Source organism: Leptidea sinapis, chromosome Z (assembly GCF_905404315.1).
Source record: "Leptidea sinapis chromosome Z, ilLepSina1.1, whole genome shotgun sequence".
NCBI classification, from domain to species: domain Eukaryota; kingdom Metazoa; phylum Arthropoda; class Insecta; order Lepidoptera; family Pieridae; genus Leptidea; species Leptidea sinapis.
In genome coordinates, this window is record NC_066312.1 from 10671926 (window position 1) to 10686449 (window position 14524).

Sequence of the window (14524 nt, forward strand, 5' to 3'; positions counted from 1 at the left end):
TTTTGGTCTTTAATTATTTGTGGAAGTCCAGGGAAGGTTTAAAAGGTGAATAAATAGTAAAATTAAATAAAAACAACAAATTTGTTTTTCCTTTGATGTGTCCATACATAATTTCTATGAGAGAATTTATTGACGCACGGTTTGACAGTTCTGCTGTGAAACAATTTCATTACGACAGCAGGGTGCATATTTTACGAAGTAATTTTTGATGTTATGATATATTATTGACAAATTCATATAAAAACATTATTTTATTTATTATATACAGAACAGCGTCTGTCGGGTCAGCTAGTCTTATATATAAAATTCTCGTGTCCCGGTTGCTATCAAACTCCTCCGAAACGGCTAAGCCAATTTGTTTGAAAATTTGTGTGTATATCGGGTAGGTCTGAGTATAGGTCGTCATCTATTTTTCATACCATTTCATATATATATAAATGATAAGGGCGGTCCCATCCCTAAATATATTGTTTTATGTTTTTGACAGTTTTTACTTAATTATGATTCAGCATTGAAAAATACATTTCGCTCTTCAACGATCTACAACTATTTTTCTAGGGCGATTTTTATATTATACTGTTCCATCCACAAAACCGCTTTAGGGTTGCAAGATGGCAATCAAATACAATAACTTTAGTTCAATATAATTGGTAGGTCCGAGAATCGATTTCATCTATTTTTAATACCCCAAGAGTTTTAATTATTGAATTTTCATAATTATTTTACATGGCAACATAAATTTTCTGGGTCAGCTAGTTTTATTATATCAACATCAGCTTCAGAAATAAGCCTCCCTTATTTCCACAAAAATCGTAATTTGGCATTCTGCATCGTGCAAATCTCAACAATAAATAAAGAAGTGTGTGTGTGTGAACTTTGTACGCACCCAAGACTTGTTGACAAACACGCTTTTATAGAACGCCGAGGTAAAAAAATAGAAAATTTATTTTAAAATTAACATCAATTCCTGCCTTATAGACGATAGATGAAGATTATATTAATTAACAAAAATCTTATCTTGCAGATTGAAAAATGGAATAATTTTATCAAATTAATGTATTGTCGTCGGTTCTCGATAAATCTACTAAGTGTGAATGAATTGTGGCCCTTCGAAGTTGGTCAAAATCGCACGCGAATAAATCAATGGTTACAAACAAAAATACAGACAGGTGAAGTAAGTCAAAGTTTGTATGTGAATTGTAACTAACTAGTAGTAACAAGCTCAATAACGGGCAAAATATTATTTTTTTTATGATAATAAGGGACGTGACGAGCAGGACGTTCAGCTTATGATAATTGATACGCCCATTGCAATGTAATGCCGCTCAGGATTCTTGAAAAACCCAAAAATTCTGAGCGGCACTTCAATTACGCTCCCTTTAGACGTAAGTATCGTATGCACAGTAATTTCACTAGCTACGGCGCCCTTCAGACCGAAATACAATAATTCTTACACATTACTACTTCAAGGCAGATGTAGGCACCGTTGTGGTACCCATAATCTAGCCGGAATCCTGTACAAAGAACCTAACTGGTAACATTCAATACGCAAACAAAAAAACAAAGTAGGAACGCGTTTTAAATTAATTTTTGTGTATCTTTTCTGCCCGCATATTTGTATCATGTATATCGGCGCATTAATTAAATTTCTATAAGAAGCTATAACATTCATAACGTTAATACCAGAAAAATACATATATTAACCGTCTTTCGTTGGATGATGTATATGCCTTTACACTAGAATCCCAGAAAATATGGAAAACATAACTGCGGTATGAGCTTCCTTGTGCGGTGTTTCCGGGACGACACGACATGGCCCACCTTCAAAAAAAGCGCGTACACCTTCCTTAAAGTGATTCCTCTGGTGGTGCAAGAGATTGTGGGCGGCGGTGATCACTTAACAACAGGTGACCCGTACGCTCGTTTGTCCTCTTATTCCATACAAAAAAAAACACATGACGTGTTGCGAAATTGAAAAGAAATGAAAAGTTTTGTGAGAAAGAATGACTAAATGATACATCAACGAATAAATTCTATTTTAATGCAAAATTAATTTTAACCAATGGGTTGGGGTGTTGGTTACTAGTGATTCAATTTTGAAATAGAGATTATCTTCTAATATATAAAAAGCTCATGTCGCGGTGTTTGAAGTTAAACTCCTTCGAAACGGCTTGACAGATTCTCATGAAATTTTGAGTGCATATTGGGTGGGTCTGAGAATCGGACATCTATTTTTCATCCCCCTAAATGTTAAGAGTGGTCCACGCGTTTTTTTTTTTTTAATTTATTTGACTTTTTTTTATATAATTTAAATACATACAACTTTAAATTTTCACCCATCTACGATCAACAGTTACTTTTGTATCGCGATTTTAATATCGGCAATACAACGTTTGCTGGGTCAGCTAGTTTTAATATATTATTTTGTGTCGTAAATCGAAAAGAAAACTTGCATATTATATTGCTTGTTAGAAATAGCGCGTCAACTCTTCACGAAGTATAAGTTCAAAAAAGTAAATTGGAAATGCTCGCTTCCCTACAGAACTTCTCCAATGCGACTTGCGTCAATAGTTAAAGTGGCTTGTATGTTATATACAACCGAGTATGGCTTTACTTGCGGGGTTCTATAAAATTCTTCATGACAGTAGGTACATATAAGGGTAACTCACGACAAACATTAACATGATTCCATTTTGTTATTATTCGATATGATATTTAAAAAAAAACACTGAATTAAAATATTTGACGTTCCTGTAGTGACCCTGGCCTCAGAGCTAAATGGCCCGGGTTCGAATACTGGTAGATGCAAACATACATACATATGTCTAATATATAAAAATCTCGTTTGTTACCAAACTCCTCCGAAACGGCTGAACTAATTTGTATGAAATTATGAGTGCATATCGAGTAGGTCTGAGAGTCGGTTGCATCTATTTTTTATACCCCAAAATTTGTTTTAAAATACTTTATATAGCAATACAACGTTTGCTTGGTCAGCTAGTATTTAATATAATTTTATATTCCTCGTTGGATGTTGTTTATGCATGCATATTGTCTTAATTATATCGTAACCTAGCACTTATAGTTACAGCCTATGACGTCTTTGACGTTTGACAGCTCATCAAAAAAATATTAAGACTAAACAAATCTTAATGTAAATTTAAACTGGCCAGCATCACAGTCCTTCAAAATGTTTAATATCCAAATAAAAAGCACAAGTAAAGTGGACGTTTGAAGTGGATTTTGTACGTAATAAATGACACACTTTCAGCCAAGTCGTCAAATTGAAATGATTTTTCGAGAATTGTAAGAATAAAATATTTCCAAACTTGCGCATAGCAACAGCATGTCAGCATGTAATAGAAGACAATACTATGTATGTTCGCATTTTCTCCACACCTACAGATGAGTTATTTAAAATAGCTTTGATAACAGTTAATACTTCTACTGCGCAATTATGTATTACAAAGTCGGACAGAATAAACACGTTTTTGCCTGCAGATAGTACTTATGATCATAATATTTCTATATCTTATCATAATAAATGAAGGCTATTAATATACGTTGTATATTTTATTAAAAAGAGCGCAAAAAAAATGCGGGGAGAGTTTCTTGCGCCTTTTGTTCTCTCTCAGAGCGCCATTTGTTTCCGAAGTGGTAGTGTTAGAAATGACATCAAAGTAATTCTAAAGGAATCAATTTTAAGAAAATAAATGCCTTTAATGCCCTTTTATGCCTTTTTCTTAACCGAGCCCGTATGGCCAAGATCGTTTTTTAAACTTCTCGGGCCTTGCAAATAAAATTGACATAAAGTTATAACTAAGCATAAACCAAGAATATGTAAAATGTTTACAGATAGACATTTTGCTTACGAATGGTTTGCTCGGACGTATAACGTTTCCCGCGTTAATTTGCAAGGCAGCTTGTCATTCCGAAAACTTCAGAATTATCATTGTATTGACAGTGTTGTCAACGATATTGTAAACATTTTGCATTTTCTTTGTTTATCATCAGATATAACTTTATAGCAAGTTTATTTATAAGGCCGCTCATGTTTTATGTATTGAAAACACCTCTTAACAAATTTCATTCTATACCATCAGAATGAGAAGAAAAAACTTTCTTGAAATCCTCAGTGGTAATTTGGCTCCTATACGGCCTAGCCTGTGTTTGAGTATCGTGAATTAGCAATGGGTGATACAATATAATTTTATTTGCATTTTGTTAAACATTTTGATATAAATACGTTTATTAGGTAAATGATTTTCAAAATTTTATGTGTGTTGATATTACAAAACTAATAAGTTTTTTTTTAATTTGTTTTTTATGAAAATAAGGGACGAGACGAGCCAGAGGTTCAGCTGATGGTAATTGATACGCCCTGCCCATTACAATGCAGTGCCGCTCAGGATTCTTGAAAGACCCAAAAGATCTGAGCGGCACTATAACTGCGCTCGCCACCTTGAAACATAAGTTGTTAAGTCTCATTTTCCCAGTAATTTCACTAGTTACGGCGCCCTTTAGACCGAAACACAGTAATGCTTAGGGCCCTACTCATTACATTACTGCGTCACGGCAGAAATAGGCGCCGTTGTGGTACCCATAATCTAGCCGGCATCCTGAGCAAAGGAGTTTTTTTTGACTTTCAATAAGTGATTTCACATCCTATTTTGAATAAAAATATTTGAATTTGAATTTGACTACATCACTGTGTGCCTGAAAAATTAGGACAATCAACATTTTTACAGATTTAAGATGCTTTTTAATTATATATGGTATGTAATAACAATTTATTGAAGAGCTAAATGTACATTTTAGCCTAGTTTACGCTCGTACTTTAAACAAAGGGGATACGCGGATGAAAGTGGTTCAATGTACCCACATCGCAGTGCAGTGCAGTTTAAAGTACTGTCAACATCAGCCAACCAAAATAATATATCTATTATAATACAAAATTCTTCATGTGCCATTTTTTCTTAAATATCATATCTATTATACAAATGATTTATGTTTTCTTTAGTGTTAATTCCGCCAATATTTGTTTTTAAGCAATTCGACACGTGTTTCGCCTCTACACGAGGCATCCTCAGGACGTGTTGTCTCGCCAAAATCTGGCACGAGACTCCAACACTCAGTCTTTGAAAGAAAACCTAAATTAAAACCTATGGATTTCCGCAAAGTAACGCCTACTTCAATAAATTCTATTATATCTATTCTCGACTTAATTCGGCGTCTCTTTTTATTATAACAAGCGAGAAGTTTGATTTTTTTGATTGATTAATTAGATACATCTTACAGTTTACACCAGTGCAACAATTCTGATAAATAACGCAACTCATTATTTGAGAAGTGCAGTGGCTGTGCAGCGTCAATTCAAATTATTCTGTTAGTAATTACTGCACTACAACTGCCCATATCCTGCAATCGCCCTCAAATAAAACAACATATTATAATTGTAACTGCAAATTGCATTAAAAATTTCTAACGATCTACTTTAATAGACCTGCAAATAATCTGATGAAATACTGCTGTCTACTACGCACTATTCATACTTTAAAATAATTGATCGGAATGCAGTTATTCTGCGGTATACGTGCAGCAGCAGTGTCATGTTAGTAGTGGAATAGCTATTCATTTTTTGCAACACCTGCAAAATATCTGTAGTAAAAGTGATTGGCGGAATACCCATTTGTCAAAATTTGATCTTATTGACAGATTTCGCGCAACTGTGCAGGTGCAGTTTTCTTTAAGAATTGCTGCACTTTATCCTGCCATTCCCAAAAAGCAATTAAATTGAAACTAGAAGCTTAGTAGGAGTCTACTACAATTTACTGAGATTGATAAGTGGACAGCTAATAACAAGCTGTCAGTTACCTGACTTTCACATTGGGTTCTATAATCTATACCTACCCTACCGCCACCATATTGTGGCATATTATGGTAGCGGTAGGTTACAATATGATAAACTTGACGATCTACAATTATCTACTGGTGAGCTTTAGCACGATGAACAGAACAGAACCTTGTCCGTGAAAACTTTAAGTGATAATATAATATGCGCACTGTCATCACAATACGATGAATCGAGAAGAAGTGCGCAGAAAAAGTTTTTTGAATTTATGCTTCATATTATGGCAAGTTTGAGAAATAATTGTTACAATTTTTTTGTGGGGCACAGCAACATTATTATCCGACAAATAATACAGCAACCTCACTCAAGTATAGTGTGAAGTCGTATTTTTTAAATACTCCACTATCCGTCTATTTCTCCGTCAGAAGTCGTAATTGTTAATAAACAACTGAAATTTTGTCAGTAAAAATATAAACAAAAAATCTGATGATGGATTCCATCGCCATCGAATGACTGCCGTGGAAGTTATTAAAAGTCTTTCTTTTATCGAAAATATCGGAAACTTTTACGATCGTATGGAACCGGTTCTTAACACTTGTTAATCCACAATGTACGAGTAATAGTATGGTAATTTGTTAGGTAATAATTACAACAACGACAATCTTACATAATCGCTACCGGCTAGTAACTGCAGTTTTATGTAGGTCTGTGTTCCTACATTTTTTATGGAAAAGGAGTACAAGCAAGCGTACTTGTAGCTTTTCTTAAGATATCACCGCCACCCAAATTCTCAAAGGAATCACAGGAGCGTTGCTGGCCTGTACGGAAGGTGTACACGTTTTTTTTAAGGTACCCATGTCGTATCGTCCCGGAAACACCGCACAAGAAAGCTCATTCCACAGCTTTGTTGTGCGTGGAAGAAAGTTCCTTGAAAACCGCACTGTGGAGGAACGCCACACATCCAGATGGTGGGGATGATATGGTAATTGGTGGCGGCAGGAATCAGGTAAAATACTATCCGTGATAAATGCGACATTACTGCGGTATCGGAAACGTTCTCTGGGTTAAAAGATCGACGTCTGTCACTTTATAGACGTGATTTGAAACTTTATAAAATATAACATTATCTTAAAACAATATTATGGCCTTCACTTATTTAGATAAGCACAAAAGATAATGACTTCGAACTACTGACACAATCACCTAAAGAATTTCGTAGCTCAACGTGGTACACGTATCTATACGGTGATAATGCTTGTTCACATATTTTATAATCGATATTTTTATAATCACTAGCGTTCTTTTACGTTTTTTTTACATCACAATTAGGTGTTAGACTTTTTTTTTAATTATCTTCATCATCAACAACTAGAAGACGTCCAGAGCTGGACAAAGGCCTCCCCCAAAGATTTCCATGACGATCAGTCCTGCGCTGCCCTCATGCAGATCGTTGGTCCATCTCGTGGGCGGGCCTACCAACACTGCGTATTTTCTGCCCCACCGGCCATCTATCTTCTTCTATTTCGCCTTTTAAAATATTATATTATAAACTAATATAAAAATAGTATAATAGTATAATAATGTACAATGAAATCAAACAAAGAAATAAAGAGTTACAGGGAGTAGTACATTTATTCTTTTGCTGTGTTAGTATTAAACGCGAAGTAAAGTTATTCCAAATGTACATACATTTTTGTCTCTATCTTACCTGTGTCTCTACAGAATGACATGACAGGGAGAAGAAGTAATTTTAAACTTGAAGTAACTTTTCATTGCGTTCATTATAAGACATTTGGAGTACGGGCCTTCTGTCTTTGTCTCGCAAAACAATATTTTGCATAGGAGTAAGTGTAGCAAAACTAAAGTAACGTCACCATTTATCATTCACCAGTGGAAGGCTCCTTTGCACAGGATGCCGGCATTTTACGGGTACTGCGACGGCGCCTTTAAGTGCCGTGGATCAGTAATGTGTAAACATTATTTTTTATCGGTCTGAAGGGCGCCGTAGCTACTTAAATTACTGGGCAAATGAGACTTAACATCTTATGTCTCAAGGTGACGAGCGCAATTGTAGTGCCGCTCAGAATTTTAGGTTTTTGACGTATTAATTACCATCAGCTGAACGTCCTGCTCGTCTCGTTCCTTATTTGCATAAAAAAAGGAGTTCCGTGATCAAGTGTGTTTTGTCTCTTTCTACACAGTTATGAAGACAGAAATAAGACAAACTAGTTGACGAATTACATTTGAAGACTCTCCTCTGTAATACGGAAGTTCTACTGCTACGAGAACCTACGCACTTACTACTGGCATAAAACCTGCATATGTACGGAGATACAAATAAAAAAAATAGTGATTGACTCAAAATTGTGAAATTGTAAAAATTGCCCGACGCTGGACAACCATTTAAATGCCGATGAAGTAGAAATCACAAACGAAACACGCCAAAGAGTAATTGCCTGCCTGCAGTGAACTGTCAGACGGATTTTTTAAAAAATCGTTCTATGATTGCGAGTTTTATCGACAAATCTTTTAACAATATGTATTTAATTATAAAAATACTTCGGTTGTTATAAATTAAATATAATACAGATATTATAACAATATCAATTCAGACGTCAATTGAACAAATATTTAACAACTTCCATGCCTACAAACTACGAGTACGAAGGTCATCGCAATTAATTCATTGATAAACAGATTTTAAAATAATCAATTCATAATAATGAAGTGTAAAATTGCTTTTAATGTCTTAACTCTTAAGTACTATGAATAGGAACATTTTAGACTAAACAACAGGTTTTTTGAGCCTTCGAACATAATGATTATCTTATGACCGGTTCTAGGCTTGTTTAAAATTTTGTTAAAGCAGAAACGTCAAACGATATCATAAAATCATTCATTACAATATAATATTTACAGAATGAAAAAACGCACACAATTGACGTACTACTAATTGCTAGTTGTGGTCGCTGTACGATTACCGATTATATGAAATTATGTCACACTTGGTAGTAAATATAATGTAGTAAACAATAATGTCAGCAGCGCCATCTTTCGGCAGCCGTGGCGAAAAGCACCAATGTCACGTGCACGTCACACGGTCATGCTACTTTCGTCCTTGCATCCAACCAATCAGAGACCGCACTGCTATACCGACTAAAAATAATGCGCCAATCGTGCTACCACTTAAATAGTTGGCAGTGAGCACATGTGACCAAACTTTGATTTAAAGTTATAATTTAAGTTGTGTGCGATATTTTACTGTTACATGAAAGTAGAAGTTATTTAGTTTTTTATTTAAATTTAATTAGGCTATCATTGTGTTAGAAATAGTAGGTACGGAACAAGACGATGAGCCGGAACGGTGAGTGTAGAGCCCACGTGTATTATAAAAATATTCTCGCAGCCAGCTTTTCTCTACCTTGCTAGCGCCGTCTAGTGGTAATACGGAGAACTTTAAAAATATAGAGCTGGATTTATTTAGATGCAGCGACAATGTTTGCTAATGCTTGTAGATGGCGCTGTTGTATTTATTCATAGAAACGTCCACAATTTATAAATAAAATGTAAAAATATATATGCATGTTATTTTTTTTAAATAGAAGAGGTACAGAGGACAAATCATAATAATGCCATATTGATTAATTATACCAACTAAAGGGTATAACGATAGGGGAGAATCGAAAGTTTTTATGCAAAATATAATGAACTATAATTTGTGAAATTAAATTTTTGCGTTATCTACTTATTGTATTATAATAGCATGATTGTTAGTTAATTGCTGGTGCGATCTATTAATGTATCAATACTTAAATTATTTGCATTATTGGCTTTGATTTAGTATAAATAAATAATTCGTATAGCTTGAAATATAAGATATAAAGAGGTTATCAAGAGTTCTATGTTGTTTTCAGATTTCCTGAGTCACGGGGCAAGTTTCAACAAGAAATACGGTTAGTATATATTTTGAGGATTGTTAATACCTTGAAAATACATGTTTATTTTTATGTAGAAATAATATTACGTGACGCAAACTTTTACATCTTTCATCTATACATCTGAATTTTATAAAAAAAAAATATAAGTAGTAGTAGGTAATAATGTGAATAATCTTACATATTATAGTAACCGTATTGAAAGTCCACTAAAACGCCAGAAGAAAAAGAGAATTTTATGTATATTAATATGATATTAATATCCTTTCCTTGTGGAAAGGATATCTTTTATATATATATTTCTTCTGTGCATGTGTTTGTCACTGAACTCCTCCTAATCAGCTGGACCGATTTGAATGAAGGTTTCTGGGAGTCTTAAGGTGGATGCGAGAATAGTTTAGATTTACAATGGAACTACTTCCTAAACGGCTGTAGCGATTTTGATGAATTTTTGTGTGTTCCAGTAAATTCGAAAATGGCTTAGATTCTCAATCCAAATCTCAATATATAGTGCTTCTGCTACGTGTATGTTAGTGAACTCAACCTAAACAGCTGGACCGAATTTGGTGAATTATTTGTTTATTTAAGTGAATTCGAGAATGGCTGAGATTCTTAATTCAGTCTTGATATATATAATGCTTCTGCCACGAGTATGTTAGTGAACTCAACCTAAACAACTGTACCGAATTTGATGATTATTTTGTGTATTCAAATGAATTCGAGAATCGATCAGATTCACAATTAATAAAATAAAAAACAGTACACTTAAAAATATTTATTTAATAATTTTATTTATTTATAAAATGTTGTTGTTCTTGGAAATGTTTTGTATTTGATCCGGTTGAAAGCGAAAAAGCTATAAAGTTGCAAATATATATTGCATATTATAGTGCGGTATTCAAGTGAGTATTTAACACGATTATCTGTAAAATTTATTTACTGGCACGTTGATTAAGAAATATTCTAACCTCCAAATTTGTTTACGTTTATTTAATTTACTTCTTATATATATAATTTGTATATACCGGTGTTTGTTACCAAGCTCCTCCGAAGCTTAACCAATTTGTTTGAAAATTTGTGTGTATATCGGGTAGGTCTGAGAATCGGCCAACATTTATTTTTCATACCCCTAAATGATAAGGGTGCCACCCCTAAATATTTTTTTGACAATATTTTATTCAACACTTCACATATTCACCCGTCTACGATCAACACCTATGTTTGTATCGCGATTTTAATATTATTCTATTCCATCCACAGATACGCAGTTGCAAGATGGTGACCGAATATAATAAAATTCAAGTGCGATATATTTGCTAGGTCTGAGAATCGGTCGTCATCTATTTAATGTATCCCAAAATTTTAATTATTGAATTCTTTTATTACTTTGATTGGCAATACAACGTTTGCTGGGTCAGCTAGTATTTGTATATATATACCTATAGTATGCACATAGTCACACGTGTACCTATCGATAGGTTGAATTATCAATTATTATTATTATTATATATTAATAAGCCTTTTCAAAAAAGTTGAAAATTGTCTACAACGTCTGTCGGGTCAACTAGTTTATTAATAAAATATTTTATTGATTATAAAGTATATTTTATTCTTAGTACAATCCTTGGAAATGTACACGGGAATTTTGTTTACGTACATAGTTAGTATAATTATTAAATCCTCCCATAAATATAACAATTGATTAGTGATTCTGATTCTGTGATTCGCTCCTGTGATTCCTCTGGTGTTGCAAGAGATTGTGGGCGGCGGTGATCACTTAACAACAGGTGACCCGTACGCTCGTTTGTCCTCCTATTCCATAAAAAAAAAAAGTTAAATTATTAAAACTTTTGTGAGTCATTACTCAATTATCTATTAATACGGCTTTACTCACGTTTTTGTCGGTGTCGGTACCGACTAGTTTCGGACCATTCGGAGGTCCTTCATCAGGGTGAGTGTGGTGGGTTCGCGATAACGTCTCACCTCTTATAAGAGGTGGGACCTCCGAATGGTCCGAAACTAGTCGGTACCGACACCGACAAAGACGTGAGTAAAGCCGTATTAATAGACAATTGGTTAGAGTGAGAGAGAAGGAGACTGCTTACCGCTGCCGTATGCGTGAGAGAAAGGGAAGCGAGAAAGACTGGCGCCGTAACGCGTTACGTTACAAAGCGGTTTAACCTCCCAGAAGAAGTTATTTCTCCAAAAAAACGCTTTCTCCCAAAGCTTTATGTATATTTTATAGATAAAAATGCAAGTAAGAAAGGAGACATTTAATTAGAGAACTATATTCTTATCTTAAGTATAATTTTTTTTTGCATTATTTTTAATAATTGTATTACCAAAGGCTCCGTATTTCATACACAATGGTTGTACTTCATAAACTATGTTGACTTCTTAACATTTGCTTTTTCATAATTGTCGTTTGCATTGGGAGAGAGACTTCAAGTAGACGATAAGTTTTTATGGTGAACTAAACTCTGTTACTCCATAACTCCACAATTTAATTTTTTTATTAGATGCGTTTTCGAGGACTGAAGCTATTCTTTGTCATATATCAATTGTATTTGTTATTTTTTTTACGAAATAATAATTGCATTTTGTTTAGCCTAATGAATACTCTTAATACCACGCACGAAACTTAATTCCACAGTTCAGTGGAACGTAGAAAAAGTGCCTTGGAAACCGTACTGGGTTGTGACTAAGAAAAGCATCTGTTGAGAATGATATTTAGATACAATCTATATATATATATAGCGTGGTGTGTCAGTGTTTAAATTCGGCGGCAGAATGTAGTCAAGTTGCTCTTAGCAAAACTGTCACAGCTGTCACAAATATCACAGAGTACTGAATCACAGAGGCTATATGGAGGCTATATGAGGTATTGATCTGAAATTGCTCTCGGTTAAAGCTTACATCGGATTGTGCTTTCTATTAAAAGCACTACGCTGTGGGGATTTTACAACTACGAATACATTAGACGCGGCTAGACTTTGTAATTTTGAAGTTATCCTGTAGCGCGTTAGGGAAAATTTTTCAGAATAAATTTTTACGATGTTCGCGGACACCGTCACGCTAAAAGGTATATAAGGCATTTATTTTCTCAAATTGATTTCATTACATTTCTTTTTAATGTCATTTCTAATGCTTCTACCACTTCGGAAAAAAATCGCTCTGAGAGAGAAGAAGTGTCTCAAGAAACTCTCCCAGCATTCTCTTTTTGTGATCTTTTAATCAGGGCTTAGAGTGCCCGGAACGCGTCGGTTTAATAGAATATACAATATTGTACTGTCATTGTTATTGCTATAAATTAATCATAATGTAGTCACAGGCTGTCCGATCCCTTAGATATTCAAGTGTAGAAAAGTAGGATTTACGATAGAGCCATTTTTTAATCAAACATTTAAATTTATTTATAGATAATGCCTGAACAGTGGCTGGGACATTATTATAAAAGTAAATACTTAATATTTTTGTGAACGTATATTAAATTTTCATAAATGACAATGAACAGTCATAATATTTAATTCTTAAAAATTTTCTTTGAGTGACATCTAATTAATTCATTCACTCAACTAATTCTAAATCACTTATTCGACATCCTGACGTTATCAGGTCAACTACACCATTTCATACTTCAATTACCATAGCCTCTTGTAACATAATATTATACAAATGATTTAAGTTTTCTTTAGTGTTAATTCCGCCAATATTTGTCTTTAAAACAATTCGCACAATCTGGCACGAGACTGAGATCTTGCCGAGACAACACGTCCTGAGGATGCCTCGTGTAGAGGCGAAACACGTGTCGAATTGTTTTAAAGACAAATATTGGCGGAATTAACACTAAAGAAAACTTAAATCATTTGTATAATTCTGGATTTCCGCAAAATAACGCTTAATTCAATAAATTTTTTACATAATATTATGTCTACTGAATGATAATCAATGGAAGAGAAATAATTAAATTTCAATATATCGTATAAGTTGAAAAATAAGTGGCGCGTGTGGGTACCTGATATTATATTACATTTGGCTTCACCGGCTTCAAACCTATCAATAGGTAGCACATACAAATAATAGTATTTTATAAATATTTAAGATTTGCATAAGAGTTGTATTTAATAAAATCTTTATTATTTTATTCTTTTCAGTTTTTGAATTCGGTATTTTAAAACTAGTTTTTTTTTTACTTTTTAGTATCTATGCTCAGTGAATATAATAAGGTAAACTACCAGATTTTGGTGTATTTTGTTGTCATATATTAAATTTTTTTTTAAAATAGCTCCATAGCTATTTTAAAAAAAAATTAATATAATAAGCCTACTAAAGGTACCGCGCACCTTAAACAATATAGATCCCTAAAAACGGGAACGGTAAAAAAGTATGGACTCTGAATAAATTCTGCTCGAAACTCTATTTCACGTTCTTGTGTGACACTGAAATATCGTGAAGAACGTTTGTTAGCTATGAATGACAGATAGTCCCACTTATCGTGCATGGGCTAATAATACATAATAAACTAAACAGCACGCTTTATATAAAATTCAACTAAAAAATAGAAAATAAATTTAAATTGAAAATAGTGTAAAAAAAATATATTTTATTGTAAAAAAAGCGTAGGGTGCTTTTTAAGATATTATTAAAATAATAATTCTTCTATTTATTATATTTTCAATTTAAATTTATTTTCTATTTTTTAGTTGAAATTTATATAAAGCGTGCTTTTTAGTTTTTT

The 14524-nt window shown here is 33.6% G+C and overlaps 1 protein-coding gene across 5 annotated transcripts in view; it reads left to right on the forward strand.

Annotated features, from left to right (window-relative positions):
- LOC126979075 (thyrotroph embryonic factor) overlaps positions 1–14524 on the forward strand; it is a 192414-nt gene that overhangs the window by 116386 nt on the left and 61504 nt on the right. For 3 of the 5 annotated variants that reach the window (XM_050828270.1, XM_050828271.1, XM_050828281.1), the window contains exon 2: positions 9766–9804. The exons of 1 other annotated variant lie outside the window; for it this stretch is intronic. In XM_050828270.1, the coding sequence (XP_050684227.1) occupies positions 9766–9804 (39 nt within the window). Of the gene's footprint in view, positions 1–9049; positions 9216–9765; positions 9805–14524 lie in introns of those variants that run through there. One more of the 5 variants, XM_050828275.1, reaches the window with a different exon arrangement.